General features: G+C 32.1%; 2 protein-coding genes across 5 annotated transcripts in view; one reads left to right on the forward strand and one right to left on the reverse strand.

The window, feature by feature from the left end:
- Positions 1–17,241, forward strand: part of LOC118196126 (sodium/hydrogen exchanger 9B2-like) — a 94,748-nt gene that overhangs the window by 51,105 nt on the left and 26,402 nt on the right. For 3 of the 4 annotated variants that reach the window (XM_085815360.1, XM_085815359.1, XM_085815361.1), the window contains exons 5-8: positions 2,318–2,493; positions 6,450–6,556; positions 9,420–9,584; positions 13,331–13,439. In XM_085815360.1, the coding sequence (XP_085671486.1) occupies positions 2,318–2,493; positions 6,450–6,556; positions 9,420–9,584; positions 13,331–13,439 (557 nt within the window). The remainder of the gene's footprint in view (positions 1–2,317; positions 2,494–6,449; positions 6,557–9,419; positions 9,585–13,330; positions 13,440–17,241) is intronic. The other variant, XM_085815362.1, reaches the window with a different exon arrangement.
- The window catches only part of LOC118199455 (sodium/hydrogen exchanger 9B1-like), a 163,316-nt gene that overhangs the window by 10,321 nt on the left and 135,754 nt on the right, over positions 1–17,241 (reverse strand). The window lies entirely within an intron of this gene.

Here is a 17,241-nt window from a genome sequence, read left to right on the forward strand (position 1 = left end):
AAAAAGCATTCACAGTTTTCTTGTAATAAACTTTCTTTTACTTAAACATTAAATTCTATGCAATCTTCGTCATTAATTCGGAAATGCATTAATTATCGGAAAGCCTGATATCAAAAGCACTAAAAAAGCATTTACAAAAGTGCATCATTGCAGGTTTTAAATTAGTTGAAACTCTGAACTCGTAACCACAACTCCCTTGTTCAAAAGCATTAAAAGAGCGTTCACTAAAATGCATCAATGCAAGTTTTAATTAGTTGCAACTCTGAACTCGTTGTCCCAACTGAATTGTAATGAAAATTAAACTTTCGTTTAGAAAATCACTGGCAATTGCAGCCACAGAATTAAGAAAATTTAAGGCTTAAATTCCGAAATAAAGTAGTGATAAGTCCTCAAAATTTCTGCAGTTTTCGAAAAACCGTCAGTATAACATCATTCTCTCAAATATTTCAAAATTATTCTTAAAATTATCTAACTTGATAGGTTAAAAATATACTATTATTACATATATTTAAATGCAGAAAAATTCAGCAAGTGGGAATTTTTAACACAAATCGGCTTTCGCACATATACAAAACAAATATATTTGATTATTCACGAAATTTTGTAACAATATGCATTAACCATTTTCACTGATGAAAGACACGTATAAGTTCCATTATTTTACCTTAGATTTCTAATATATCCTAAGGTAACTAAATCCTATTGAAGTTCTTTCAACGATAATAACTTTATTGATTCGCCGAATAACTTTCAATTTCACGCATTTATTCTCCGAATAAATATTCTCTTTCTTCTATCATAAATTAGCTCTTACTGCATTTAAAAAGTAATTGAATCATTTAACGTATCGAAATCCTGTATTATGCATATTCATAATGCAGACTAATCCAATCTTTCAAAAACTATGGAAATTCCAAAATAGGTATTAATGACTGATTGCTTCAATGGATGATACACCTAATGTGTTGCAAGCTGAAATTTGCTAGCTTTAAAGAACGTTTGTTTCGTGCAAGACGGAGATGAGTTTGAACATTTTTTTATGATTGAGCATTACGTTGATACGTATAAATTTGATTACAGTGCCTTCGTTATGACACTCTTTGGTGAGTTGATGGTGATTGAAATATTTTGTTCCCGATTTCGACCATTTTGTTCGAATTCAGAAGAGACAGGTCGTCGCTTCATTTTTTTTAAAGTGAACAAATTCCAGTCCCTCGAAATCAGATTGTCAAGCAGAAAATCAAGTGTTTTGTTATTGGAGAAGGCCTTTTTAAATGCTTCAACAACTTTTCCGTAAGAAAGCTTTCAGTTATAAAAATTTGTTCCTCATCGCACAGTAAAAAAAAAAAAAATAATAATAAATAAATAAAAAAAAAATAAAACAAGCTTCCTTGCATTATACCAAATACCTTTCATGGATGAAAAAAAAAAAAAAAAAAAAAAAAAAAAAAAAAAAAAAAAAACCCTCCAAAAAAAAATTAAAATCTGAAATGTTTCAGATTTTAAATTACGTCCAAAGGGGCGTTTTTTTAACGTTTTGAGTGTTACCTTTATTTATTAAATATCATGTTCTTTGCACTTAAACCATAAAATTCAGTTCAAGAGCAATATCGCAAAATAATGTTAAATTAAGCATATCTTTAGAATTTCCGATATACACAGTCTCGCGAGCTGGAGATAAAAGTATTTTTTTTTTTTTATATATAACGTTGCCATTTCTCGCTTTTAAAGCATTGAGTTTGTAAATCAAAAATTCGTTAAAGTTTTACAAAATATAAAATCTATAATAAAACAAATTCCAAATTTGGGATTTCAGATGCCCATATTCGCAGTAGGATTTCGTTATTCAAAATTCGATGGCTTTATGTACCATTGTTTTATCACAATGCGAGAAATAGACAATCATTTATGCAGATTTTTCATTATTTAATTTCTTCAAATATAATGCAGGACTCTAACATTTTGTGGCAACAGTTTGAAAAGTGAACCGACGTTTATGAGTCCGACGCAAAATCGCAAAACGAAAACAATAGTCCTTCAGGGACAAAGCCCCTTTGGACTAAAAAAAGCTAGCAGTCTTGGTACTACATTACTAGCTAGCATTACTTGGTACAGCTGAAATTTTCAGTGGTACATTACTTGCAAAAGTATAAAAGAATTAGTCATTCATACCCATTTTGGGATTTCTACAATTTTTGAAAGTATGAAGTGCTCCTGCTCTTGTATGAATAACAACCTTTCTTTTGATAAACAGAAATGTGATATTTATTACAATGTACATTAAGCGAAATTAAAGTTTAAATTCCTTTTGGATAAGGTTCATGCTGGCTGCAGTATCTCCAGCTGTTGTTCTTCCAGTTATGCTGAAACTTCAAAAGAAAGGCATCGGGACAACCAATGGAATACCAACGTTAGTAATAGCCGTCGCTGGAATAGATGACGTTGTGGCACTCACTGGATTCGAGGTTATACTTGGTATTACTTTTGCCACAGGTGAGAAACAAAATACCGAATTGACTCGCATATTTCCTCCTTATTTTTTTCAACATGTTATTTAGAAACTTGTGACTGGACAAAGTAAAATGTCTGCCCAAATAGAAAATTATTTTGCGTAAGTAAAAAAATATATTACTTAAATTGATAAGTCCTCTGAAATACATAACATAATAATATTAGTGTGTCTTCATGTGATTTGATTTTGAATGTTGTGTGTTTATCACTTACGTCGTTTCTTCAAGAATGGTACACGCCGAGTATTTTTCCACTCCTGATTTTGCAGCGGTAAAATAGAAGTAAAAGAGAGGAAATACGGGAGTAAATTAAGTAATCTCCTATCAGTTAATTAACTGCGAGGAAATCTTACCCATCATGCAAAATAGAAATGGTGTCCTGTAAAAAAAAAAAAAAAAAAACAGTTTTCATCAAAAATCTATGCTAATGTAAAAAAAAAAAAAAAAATTCAATTAAAAAAATTAAATAAAACAACTATAGATAGTGATAATAAATATGCGTCTCAGAATGAATTATAATAAAGATTTTCTTTCTTTATTATCTTGATGTTGTTACGTGCGTACGGGTTCGTAATGGATTTAATGCATACAGAATTGATGATAGCGTGATAAAATTTATTTTTGCAAAAGAAACACAATTCGGGAACTTTTCACAAAAGGACTTGGTACAGCTCTTCTCGCATCACGGAGCACAATCAGTAATTACCACTTCAAACTACTAAGAATGTTAAACACAGAGCAATGCAAAGCGTAAATGAAGAGCGAAGCTTGCACGAAGATCTCTCAATACTTCGAAAGCCACTCTAAACTGAAAACACAAAGCTGATGCTCTTTCTAGCTTATTTAGTTTTTGCAGGCCGCCAGGAAATCTCCAGTACCTTCCATTTCTGGAAATGACTGGAAAGTATATACGGTTAAGTTACATATAAGGGCCATATACGGTTACAGTTACATATAGGGATCAACTATAGTAATTCAGTTATAGTACTAATTACAGTTATAAAAGAACTGGACTGAAATGTCGCCAAATGGTCACCACGTTTGCCGACAAAAATTAGCCGCCAAAACCATTCGCCAATTTAGCGACAGTTTAATTTACTTCAATGTTAGACTTGCCCCTGTAACCTTATTTTTCTGGCAAAGTTTCCCTTTCTTAAGACATTTTATGTTTCACTATACAAGAGATACCACTATTTAATGTATAATATATACAAAATTCATAATAATATTACAGTTTAGAAGCGTTTTATAGTCTTAAAATGCTGCACAGAAACACAAAATATTCAGTGAAATCGTTCAGTCAAAACACGAGTCTGTAAAACATATGGAGTATCTGCCCTTACATAAAATATTATATAACAACATTCTACTCTCATTATGCTTTGAGGGGTATAAAATGTTTGTATATTTCTCTTAAAAGTATATTTTTGATGGAATAACAGATCAGCACTTTTATATGGAAATGGCGTATGGGCTGAATTTTACGACCGAAGAATCATTAGAATAGCTAATTAAAATCGCCAAAGAACATTCAAACAAAAAAGAACCATATCTGACGCTAGTAACGCTATGGTAGCTTATCAATTTTCTCTCGATGACACTACGGTCACAGCACATACCTGAAAATATGTAAACGAATTTTATAGGGAAATCAGTTCTAACTAAATGAGAAAGGTAACATCTTCCTTTATTATCAGCTAATGAAATATAAGTCACATCTATTTCAGCAGCATTTGAGTTTATGTTACTAAACTAAGCCTTCTTTATGTGTATATACGTAAATCATGTTTTAACGCCTAATGTTTAATAGGTTGATCAGGTTTTCATATATTGTGAATCAAGTTTTAAAGAATTCTAAAATTCCTCCACTCAGGGAAAGCATGAAATATATTATCCTCCAACAGAAAGGCCACATGCACAAAGAGGTAGCTCACTGATCTGCATAACATAAACAAGTGTTGAAGGGCTCCCCCTTCTCAGAAACTATAATTTCAACTATGACCTCAGAGCAGAAAGAAAGTATACTTTCAAGCTCTTCTGTGCTGAGTTACCAAACACCGAAAATTCACCCAAATGCAAATTATGTTGAAAGTTTAATGATTTTTGGTTTACCTTGTATATAAATATATTAGTTACCTTCATCTCCTATACTTAAATCTCGTAAATGATGACATTTTATCGTATTCTTATATGCACGATTTTCATTTATACGATATCCAGAATGCATATAGAAACTAAAGAATTTCTCACTTGGATAATTTCCAATTTTCGGTGAATTTTAGACGCATGGCAGTCCTATTATCCTTCACCTGTCAAATAAAGAGAAAAGCTTTGAATTAAAAATCTGACAACAGCACATTTATTTCCCGCATTTTTTTAGAAACTGTTTTGGTAAATTGCTCCATGTTGAAAATGCATTGTTACTACGTCATTCGTTTTTTTTTTCCATAGTATACCGTAATATCTTATATAATGAGTATTTTTTAAATATGAATGGCTGTTACTTTTACATGTTTTCTGAGTGTTAGCTTAATTTCCTTGTAGAGTTAGTATATGTCATCAAAGAATTGATTCAGGTAATTATTTATCGATTTCTGTTTTCTTAATTAAGATATTGCTGCACTCGTACAGGTTCGTAATGAATTGAATGCATATAGAACCTATAATTGCTTGATAAAATTTATTTTACCAAAAGAGACACTGTACAGTTTTGGAACTGTCCACAAAAATACTCGAACCTCTTCTCAGTATGACAGAATATAATCAGCACTTACACTTCAAACTACAGAGAGCATTAAAAAAAAAAAGCGCAATGCAAAGCGCATCTAAAAGGAGAAGCTCTCACCGATATTTCAATACTCCGAAGTCAGCTCTGAACTAACAATTGAGAACTGATGCTCTCTCCGATCTAATCCCGGCGGCCGTGAAATCTCTAGTACTTTCTATTTCTCGAAAGTTGGAAGGCATATACGATTAAAATAACATATAAGCGTTAGATACGATTACAATTACATATAGGGATAAATTACAGTTATACAGAGACCAGACTAAAATGTTGCAAGCTTAGCGACTTTTGTCACTTTCACACCAAATTTGATAATAAAAATTAGTCGCCAAAATCATCGGCAACTTAGGGATATCTCGCCAATTTAGTGAGACCCATTTACCTCAATGTTAAATAAATTTCCCAGTTAATCTTATTTTTTCCTCAGAGTCCTCAGTCTCTTCGGACATTTTATGTTACATTATACAAAAGATATTACAGTTTCATACATAATTTCACTAAAATCGTTTACGTATATATAAAATTCGTAAAACTACTATGTGTGCACCTTTGTATATTTTAATACAAAAATGTACAAGCAAATTATTCCGTCAATGAATCTCACTACTCGAAATACGGAATATTTTTATTAGGAACACTATTACACTGAAGTCATTTGATATAATATTCTTATAAATTTTTTAGATAAGTTGCCGGTAAGCAAATAAAAAAAATATTGAAACAAAAGAAAATCAATATGTAACAAAAAAATCCATTCTTATTCTGCGAATTTCGTAGGCATGGCAGAAAATGTTATGCTATATTTAATATAATAGACTGTAGTATTTTTCCCAAAGGGATAAAAGAATGAATGTAATTCGCATTAGGGATTTTACCAAAAGGTGGTTATTTACAACAAATTATTTATTTTTTAATTCAAAGCTATTTGTTTCATTTCTCTTTAAAATATATCAGAATTATGTTTTTAATATTTTTTCAATTTAAAAATTTAACGTTCTAAATTATATGCAATTAATTGCTGTTGCAACACATAAATGTTATGTATATTATACAAAAGCATATTTTTGAATATGATACTATTAAAAACAATTTAATTTTACTACATTAGGATTTATTATGCACTAAAGTATATTCATATTTGCTGCTGATTTCAGGTAGTTTAGGATGGACTATAGCTCAAGGGCCTTTGGAAGTATTAGTTGGCATTATTTATGGTGTGCTTCTGGGTTTCATTTCATGGTACATACCTAATCCTGAAGAGGTACATAGTCATTTATTTTTCAAAAACATGAACTAAAACATTTCATTACATTAAATATTATACAATTTCTATTTCCTGCAAGATATAGCCTATTCGGAAAAGTGAGGTATAACATTTTATCTTTGTTAAAATTGTTATTAACTTTTACAAAAATTATTTATTTATAAATTTACGCAAAATAATTCATGAGAACGTATTTCTTTAGAATTCTGTAACTGAAGAAACAATTTCAACTTAATTTGGCCCAACAATTATGTTTGATAAAAATGCAATCAGTACGGTTCATTTATTAATTATGCTCCACTTAGCTTCTAGTTCCGCATAAAGCAAATATCCTTTAATATTTTAGGTATAGATAACTGACACGAATGCGATTACTTCTGAATTTTCGGAAACATCATGGTATGAGGGAGATTCATGAGAACTAGAATATTTGAATAAGTTTCTTATTAATATTAAGTAAGTATCAATAAATAGAAAGAGAAAAAAGAAAAAAATACTTGAAATTTGATTTCCCAGATTTCAGCTTTACCCCTGAAGGCTTCAAAATTAACGCCTGAAATAAAGGCTCGATAAAAATAATTCTAAAGGAATTAAAATCGTTAAAAAATGCAGTTTAAATATAAATCATCTAAAAACTTAAATACAAACTTTTATGTAAATTTGAGATTTGTTGCAAATTTCCTTCAGAGCACAGCAATTTTAATGATCAGAAATATATTACTAAACATTGTAAATAATCGGATTTATTTATTCATTTCACAGTCAAGCAACTCTCAGGATCTAATTCGGTTAATATGATCAAAATATTATAAAACAATTTTTTTAAACTGAAATAAAAATGCCAAACAAAGTCAAAATACACTGCTGGCAGTTAAAATTGCAACACCAGGAAGGAATGATCTGACGAATGTCCAAATCACATGAAAGGAAGAAGAGGTTGGGATATGCAAATGATTAGTATTTCAGTGCATTTCGACGACGCAAGAGGAAGAAACGACATCTGAAGTATTGCATAAAAGACAAGTTGTGTAGTGGATTTCTCATTCGGAAAGCGCTTTGTAAGGTAGAGGTTTGCTCGGAATATCGTGTTATGCCTCGAATAATAATAAGAAATGCTTACCAGCAAGTATTAAAATTCGATAGAGCAGGATCGTTGCCTTACCGAGAGTGTGGATTATCGTACCGCGATATCGCCCGTCGCACTGGTCGACATCCAATCACTGTCAGGCGAATACGGAATCAATGGGTTGCTGAGGGTCATACTGAACGGCATGCAGAATCTCAACTACCGCCCATGATTAACGCCCGAGAGGACAGACATATTGTGAGGTCAGCCCTTCGAAACGATACAACCACATCCCGGACCATTAGTCAAGAAATGGGCATGTTTGCAGCACGCCCAGTATCCCCTCATATGATGCGTCGACGTTTGCAACAGCGTGGACTATCAGCACGATGACCATTACTTCGGCTTCCTTTGACAATGCAGCATAAAGAGAGACGGCGACTCTGGTGCACCAAACTACAAAGCTGGATAAAGAAGCGACACAATGTCGTCTTTTCAGACGAGTCCCGGTTCTGCGTGCACTATTCTAGTGGCTCGCTCCAAGGAGACTGCACGAAGCCTGCTTGCATTCTATATTGGCTCAGGGGCCCTGCACCTGGTGTGATGGTTTGGGCAGCCATTGGGTACACGGTACGCACTTCAAATCGGCAATAATTTGACGCAGATAGGTACATTTCTCACATTTTACGTCCTTTGGTTGTGCACTATCTTCAAGACAGGTCAAACTTCATCTTCCAACAAGATAATGTAAAATCACATGTTGCACGTCTTGTTCTGACCTTCCTCGATACACAGAGTATTCGACTGCTGTCCTGGCCTGCATGATCTTTAGATCTATCACTCATTGAAAACATCTGGTCATGGGTTGCTTGCTGAGAGATTGGCCCGCCACCCCTCTCCAGCTAATACGGTTGATAAAGTGTCACATAGACTTGAAACATCATGAAACGAGTAGCTTGTTTCTGTCTTCCAAGCATGCCTAACCGGGTAAGGTGCGTTTAAACTGCCAGAGGTGGCAGCTGTTTCTACTAATTTTGCACCCCTGTAAGCCCCCAAACTGCTTAAAAATTTAATAATTTTGTCTTCATGCCGCAATGTTTACGTATAATTAATATCATCTTTGTATTTGCTTTCATTCATGGTTTTGCAATTTTAATAGTCCGCAGTGTAAAATATAAAAATTGCTAAGTGACAGAGAAATGTCGCCAAGTAAGGGTTAAGTCGCCAAGCTTTCGATTTCAGTCAATCATTTAAAATTAGACAAAAAAAGCAACATTACATTGATGTAGATTTTGATTAACTCTATCGATTTTGAGGGCAATCGGACATGCATTGGTCTTTTTCAGAAAACAAAAAAAGAGAGGAAAATACTCAGAATTTTCTTCTTATCCTGTTTCGAGTATGAGTAGTATAGCATCAATTAAACAATTTCCAGAAACGTTTTAAATAAGCGAACTTTACATTAAATATAATATGAAGAGTTTATAAGCAACTTGTTCATTTTCCTTATAAAAATGCAAAGTTCCTATTTATATCAAAGTTCCTATTTATATTTATGTTAAATTAGTTAAATTCCATTGCTATTTTGAAGGATATTTTTTCTCATCGTTTAATGTTACCAAAATAGACGCGAACGAACGTGATCATATTTAGCGAGGCCCACTATAGTAACTTTTTAAACTACACCATAATTACGATTTTTTAAACATTGTGAATTTCGCTGCTAATATTTTCAAATAACTATAATGTATCCCGATAATATTTTCACATACGCCTCATTCTTCAATTCCGCAGAAAAGCAAATCTGTGTTTCGTTTTCTGATACTCTGTTTCGGAGGAACATTCGTTCTTTTTGGCAGTCAAGCACTAGACTGGGGAGCAGCAGGAGCACTAGGCTGTATATGTCTTCCTTTCGTTGCTGCCATACGATGGAAAACGAAAGACTGGGATGAAGATGACGTATGATTTAGTTTTTCCTCTAATTTTTTACAATTATATAGTAATGTTTAGAAAATGGCAAAATATCGTTATTCTTTTGACTCTAGAATACTGAAAAACATGAAATACTGTATTTCAAATATTTCACTCCCCCTTTTTTTTAACTAATTTTGCCGTCCGAAAATCGAGAGGGGAAAACTGTACGAATCATTTAATTTCCGAAAGACGCGGTAACAGTAAGAACATAGCAAATAAAAAGTAGTCATGGATAAATTACAGGTACCTATAAAAATAATATTTCTTTAAAAGAAATCGACATTCCAATAAGAATGTAGTAATATTAACATTACAATACCTGATAGGATATCTTCATTTCTACATCCCTGTCACTTGAATTTCACCCGTTCTTATTGTTTTCTCTGCTACGTCTTAGGCCTGAAATCATCCATAAATAATTTGAGAAGGTTAACGTGCAGCCGACAACGCGAAATCAAATACTGAATGTCAGTTCGTGTTTCCTTCGCTGTGATGGGTAATTCTTATACTAGGCTGACATAAAATTCAATAGTTAGAAGATAAATGTTCGGCCTGATCGGTAGTTAGAGAGGGTTTTGACTAGTTATACAAAAACAATCACTACATACACTGTTTTAAAATGGGAAAAAAAATTAATTTAGGGGAGCTCATTCTCTCAACACAACGAAGAAGAGAAAAATTACGTGGATATTTTTTTTAATTTTTTAGAGCCTGGCGGTATAACACGCATGGAAACACGATAATAGCACTAAAGGTACTTACTATAATAACAATTAAATGATAAATTTGTTTCTGTATGTATACTGGTTTGTGAACGTATATTGTATAACACAATTTCTTATATTCTAGTTTATTTAAGATTCACACAACGTTCGAATGGTTACATTTAAATGTTTATTGTTTTTCATCAACGAAAATATTTTACCTCAAAACGGACGCCTTTAACACATATAACAATGCACATACATATGAAAGATCTTTCATTTTAATATGCACTAGAAATATTATATTCAGTTTTCCCGAGTTTCTCCATCTATTCCTTTCCCCTGAGCTTCGATATTATTAGATTTATTGCATTACGCCCGCTTTTACACTCGCTACAGTATGATATAATTTTAAAACTTTCGTAAGAAAAATAAATTTTTATGAAATATTTCCAGTGCTTCCACCGCACGATCCATTTAATATTCTCCAAACGAAAATGCGAGCATAACCCTTCTTTATTTTTTTTTTTACATCTAAACTGAAATTCCTTTCTTCAGCATTCACATTTTCTGTTCATACTTCAGTATTCAACATTTCAGAATCGTTTAACGTATCTCTGCATTTCTAGTGGTATAGAAAACTCAAAAATAAAATCTGCTATGTGTTCAGCTTATAAAAATGTTCTGTACTTACTCCAGTATTCAAAAGCTAGGGTGGTAAATACGAAAATCGGTATGTTTGTTATTTAATTCTTCTGCTATTAAAAGAATTGCTTCTCATCAGAGAGACGATTATCTCATTTTTCTTCCAGTGTGGGATATGCTTTTCCATCTTATAAATTACTTTTTTAAGGTGCATCCTAAGCAACTTCCCCCATCCTTGCCAAATATTTCCGCATAGCACTCAATACCCCGTTTTTACGTTGCGTCTTTTTCAAAATATTTCACCACCAAAGCTAGATGATGATACACATAATATAAAGAGATTCGAAAGACAAAAACGCTCACTAGCTCAGGTGATGATATATGTATATAATGAGATTAGGAAGACAAAAACGGTTGGGATGAATTAAATTTTGATTGTGAAACAAACTCTGATACGAAGTTGCAAACATCGATGGATCAGGAGAGTCAGAATCCGAAAGTGGCAGAAAAGAAAATAACAGCATAGCTGCAAATAAATACACTGGTAGACAATTGCTCAATACGGATCACAGACGCCTACTAGTACGTTAAAAAGCGTGTTTGGATGCCTAGTGAAATAAAATAATGCCAGAATACTAGGACATAAAAAATTATTTTGCTCTTAAACCTAGAAGCCTTTGAAAAGTGACAAAATTATCATATTGTGCTAAATAAGGAAAAGTGAAAAAAAAAAAAAAAAAAAAAGCAGTTACCGTCCACAGGCATTTTGACGTAAGATACGGGATATGGTCCCCACAGAGGGCAATGTAAGATTCTACACGTCGTGTCATACTTTGCACAACATTATCCCACAGCTGTTGGGATAATTTATTCCATCTCTCTGTTACGCATGAAGGAGAGTGCTCTTGTTTATTGGAGGGCATTATCGACCAGCAAATCTTTTCCCAAAGCATCCCAAACATTTTCAGTGGGATTCGAAATCTGGACAACATGCTGGTCATACGATCATTGAATATCCTTGCTCTCTAGATACTCCTGGACATCGACTGTTCGATGACACATTGCGTTGTCGTCCATGAAAACAAATTTAGCACCGATAGCACTATGGATCATGCGGAAGCAATAGAACATCATTAATGTACCGTTGGCCAGTCATAGTTCCAGTTTCAACCACATGTAAGGGCGTGCGGCCAAAATTGATCATAGTGCCGGTCCATACCATGATATTGCATCTCGAATACCAGTCCTTTCCTGGATATTTTCTGGACGATAAGCAGTACCAATCTCGCACCAGGATCAGTTGGCATCCGGTAACAGACAACCAGCATTCATTTAAGACTAGTAACAAACCCAGTTATGTTTAATCCGGTTACGACGCTCCCGATACTGTTGCAAACGTAGGGTACGTTGCTGTCTGGGCAATGGAATGCACGCAACAGGACGGCGGGCTTATAATCCCCCTTGATGGAAACGTCTGGCCACCGTTTTTCGGAAGATTCGCTTGGCAGTTAGCAGCAAGTAACTGATTTGCTATCGCAATAGCTCTGCTGCACCGGTTCCTTTTTGATAGCACCATGCATTATTTTCTAAAGGCGTCGCATTTCGAACATGACCTCCCCGTGACGCTTGCTACACATTCCATTTGTTTGAAATGATTTCTACAGCCTTGAAAGAACACTGTGGGTTACGTCGAACTCCCTAGCAACATCTGTTATTTTTGTCCTTTCTTCAATGTTGCCAATAATACGGCCACGCGTAAAATCATTATAAGTGATGTCGGGAAGACATACCGAAAATTGCAAGTTCGATAATTTATTCTTTCCTGTTAAATTTTGCTTTTGAACAACAAATGTCAATACCCGTCAAATTCTCTATCTCTTTTATCAGCGCATCACGTGACGAGCAACATCGGCAATCCAAAATTTGCATAATCAAAATACGTCTTCTGTACGCCCCACTTACGCTAATTTCCACATTTTCCTGCTTTCCATTTTGTGGTTGCTATCGCTGCTATTAACATCCGTCCTTAGCAATTTTTCACCAGCGTAGTAATAGCGTTGTTAACAAATCGAATTCTATTACAATAAAAAATACTTTTTGATATATTATAATTTTATTGATTTGATTTACTTAAAGTTATCCCTCATTTATAATAGCGAAATTAAGCGAGGCATCTTGTAATAGGTGACGTTTTTTAAATCGCAGAAACATTGTAGATTGGAAGAAGTTAACATAAGTATCAAATAAGTAAAAATTCATCAAACAATATACATTACAAAATGTATTTTCCTATTAGTTAACTCCTTTTTCCTAATCTAAAAGTTATCTAATAACCAAGTTTATAATTAAAACAAATTTTTAAACCATAGTAATCTTTAACAGAACCCTGTTGGTCAAGCCCTGGCTTTTGTATGGAGAATCATAGAACCTTTCTTGTTCGGCCTCATTGGATCTGAAATCAGAATAGACTACTTACAACCTAGCACTATTGGTAAGTTATTATTTCATATGTCAATTTAGCATCATGAAAATTTATTTCTTGCCATTTCAACACAATAAAGAACACTGCTGTTGCAGAAACTAATGCTAAATTACAGTTTGAGCATAAAATTAACAATCTTTCGAAATTTAGGAGTAACTTGGAATCAAGCCTCGATTTTGGCTCAGGGTTAGTACAAAAGCCGAAATGTTTCAAGCTCCTTTATAGCACTCTGACACAGCATATGTATCTCACTAGAGTCTACGCAACTTGAAGCAAGAGTAGTCAGCCTCACAAAAATGAACATACTGTATCGTGCTCATACAGCTATCAATCATCACTATTCCACTAAGAATTTCAAATGTAAACAAATGGTGACCTCGTCAGGCTTAGTAGCACTTGAAAAACTTTTAAATTGTTGATGATAGTAGAGGAAAAAAGGAGAGTTCTGGCTCGGGAGCTTTAGGGAGCCGGAGTTGAGGGAGCTCCCGAGAAGGAAGGCTCAGCCGTGGAAGGGACGCTTATCTGAAAATGGGGACAGGAAGCCTTATCAGGAAGTGGATGCGAGTAGAGTTGTTGCTACGTCACAGAAAAAGGACGTGTGCTTAGATTATTTTCTTTTTTAATTTGGTGATTTAGGTATTTAGTAGTTATATGATAATTTGTAAACTTGCTTATTTATATTGAGTTCTTAAAAACGTATATCAAGTAGGTGTTTTAAGTGACTGATACAGTTATTTTCTAGAAACAGATATAAAATAAAATGTTTCCTTCACAGTCTTTGGAAAATAATTATTTTCTTACTTGTATTTATTCTATGACTGAATATCTGCAAAATTGCTACATGTCATCACAATTTAATAAGAGATTATATTTTACTGATTTATCGGAGGTGATTTCCCTTCGTTAATAAATTTTTATTCTTTGTGTTTTTCTTCGTATTCCAACTGTTTTACTACGTATATGATGATTATCTCCTAGTTACCCTGAACGAGGATTATTTTCGAATTTAATGATTGAATGATCCTATACACTCAGAATTTGACCTTATTTCTTAAATCTTCTGTTCATAATATAACATATACTTTCCGTAATCTTCATTGCATTACTCATTCTTATTCCTAAATTCATTATACCCAGAGTTTTTCAGACCTGTTAGGCAATATTTTTAACTTATTCGTTATAGTTTATGAGTGTAATTACTAAAACACGCATTTTCGTGTATTATATTATTCAATGTTAGATGTAATTTTTAACTTTTTTCGTTCTTTTCAACGTTAGCGATATTCAACATATTCTGTATTTTAACTTATTTCATACATTTTCTAAACATATAGATGACTTGTATTTAATTTTAGATGTAACATTTTTAGCTTGTTTTGTGCATTTTAACCTTCACACTATTTAATATACTTAAATTTTTAACCAGTTTATATTTTCACACTGTATACATGACTTTTATTTGATTTATCTCATACATTTTAACCTCCATGATTTCCAATGTAGTCATAATTTTAACATAATTCCTGCATTTTCATATCATATACCTGACGTTTATTTAATTTTATGTGTAAATTTTAACTTATTTTTTTTTTTAACGTTTTTAGTTTCCAACATACTCTGAGTTTTAACTAATTTGCTATATTTTCACACTACGTACATGACTTTTACTTCATTTCTCTCATACATTTTAACCTTCATAATTTCCAATATAGTCCTAATTTTAACCTAATTGCTATATTTTCACATGATATACCTGACTTTTATTTAATTTTAGGTGTAAATTTTAACTTCTTTTTTATATTTTAACGTTTTTAGTTTCCAATATACTCTGAATTTTAACTAACTTGCTATATTTTTACATGACTTTCATTTAATTTATAGCTACTTTCATACGTTTTAAACTTCGTAATTTCAAATATGCTTTACATTTTAGTTTAATTCCTATATTTTCTGACCATATATATGAGCTTTATTTCATTTTAGATGTAATTTTTTTCATACATTTTAAACCTTCGTAAATTTTGAATTTTAAACTTTAATTTTAAACATTTTACTTTAATTTTAAACTTGCTTATTACATTTTTCTACCATATACCTAACTTATTTAATTATAGATGTAAATTTTAACTCCTTTTCTGTTTTTTTATTGTTTTTAGTTTCCAACATACTAAGAATTTTAACTAATTTCTTATATTTTCACATGACTTTCATACGTTTTTACACTTCTAATTTCAAACAGGCTCTTAATTTTAGCTTAATTCCTCTATTTTCTTGTCATGTATATGAGCTTTATTCAATTTTAGATATTATTTTTAACATGTTTCGTACATTTTATACCTTCGTAATTTTTAAAGTACTCTAATTTTGAACTTGTTTATTACATTTTCCTACCATACGTATGAACTTTAGTTAATTTCAGATGTAATTATCATACTTTTCTGGCACTGGGTTTCTTTCTAGTTTCCAACATACTCTAAAGTTTAACTCTGTTTTATAATTTTTGATTGTAATTGCGCTTGTGATTTTACTATTTGAGCTAAATTAACACGCTTAAATTTCTTAAACATAGAGATTGATTTCAATTAAGCATTTTATTTTACAACCTTTAACTGTTATTCATATCCAATTCGTTGAATAGCCCTTACTTAGTCCATATTTTATAGTACTATTTTAATTTGCCAATTCTACAATTTATCATTCTGTAGTACTCTTACCATGACTTATCCTACTACTTTACTTCATTATTAACTTCATTCGCATTTTCAAACTTTAACATTTCCTGCATATTCTGGCATTTCCTTTTAATTCTTAATACCCTTTATATATAAATATATGTTTTTAAGCTCTTCAGTGTTACCAATGTTCAGTTTTGAATCTTGATTCTCATTAAGCTAGTTTGATAGATTCCGAATTTTTAGAATGAAATCTCAACTTTCATCCATAATTTTAGACCCATATTCATTCTTTCATGTACTCGTACAAAATTCTTTCTTATTATTTTGAACGCTCAATACCTCTTAATTCAGTAATTTGTACTAATTGAATGTATTCTACATCACTTTAAATGTTTCGACTATGCAAATTTTCATTTTATTACCTTTCCTTACACTAAGTATAGATATTTCTGCCTTCATGAACGAATTTCATGTGAAATGGACGATTATTTAGGTTACATATCCAAAAGAAATTTCTAAGATAAACATTTACAGTATTGAATAAGAAATGGACAATCGATTTTACCCATTGGTTACCATTTCATCTCTTGAAAGTTTGTTTTATTGGTATACATTTATTTCTAACACATAGTGTTAACACATTTTTTTTTTTTTTTTTTTTTTTTTGTAACTTAGTCCAGTTCCAACTTAATTTCCCTAGACAATATCATATATAGTCTGTTTTTTTAATTTCTTAGGCTAAAATGTTCTTTTCGCAAATGTCAGTTTGCATTAATTTATTTACCAATTTATTTTCTTATGAATGAAATCTTGTAAAACACTACCATACCTTTACACAACATATATCATTACCAATATACCTATATTTACAGATGGAACCAAAGAGAGAAAGAGTAAGAGACATTTTACGCAAATCTCCACTATAATTTCGAATATGTTAACCTTCTTCATCACAAATACAGAACTTTCTTCGTACAATGCGTATCATAGCAGTTAAACATGCCTTACTAATACACATTTGATGAGGAATAACGCCTTTTCAATTCAAAATTACACCCAAATAAGTGTTATGTTTTCTTGTAATTGTACATATATGTTTGCATTGTAGGAACTTTCTATCCATTTTTGAGAACTGT

The sequence above is a fragment of the Stegodyphus dumicola genome, chromosome 4, assembly GCF_044657685.1.
Source record: "Stegodyphus dumicola isolate Sdum_Otavi_A_Nest chromosome 4, ASM4465768v1".
In the NCBI taxonomy this organism is placed as follows: Eukaryota; Metazoa; Arthropoda; class Arachnida; order Araneae; family Eresidae; genus Stegodyphus; species Stegodyphus dumicola.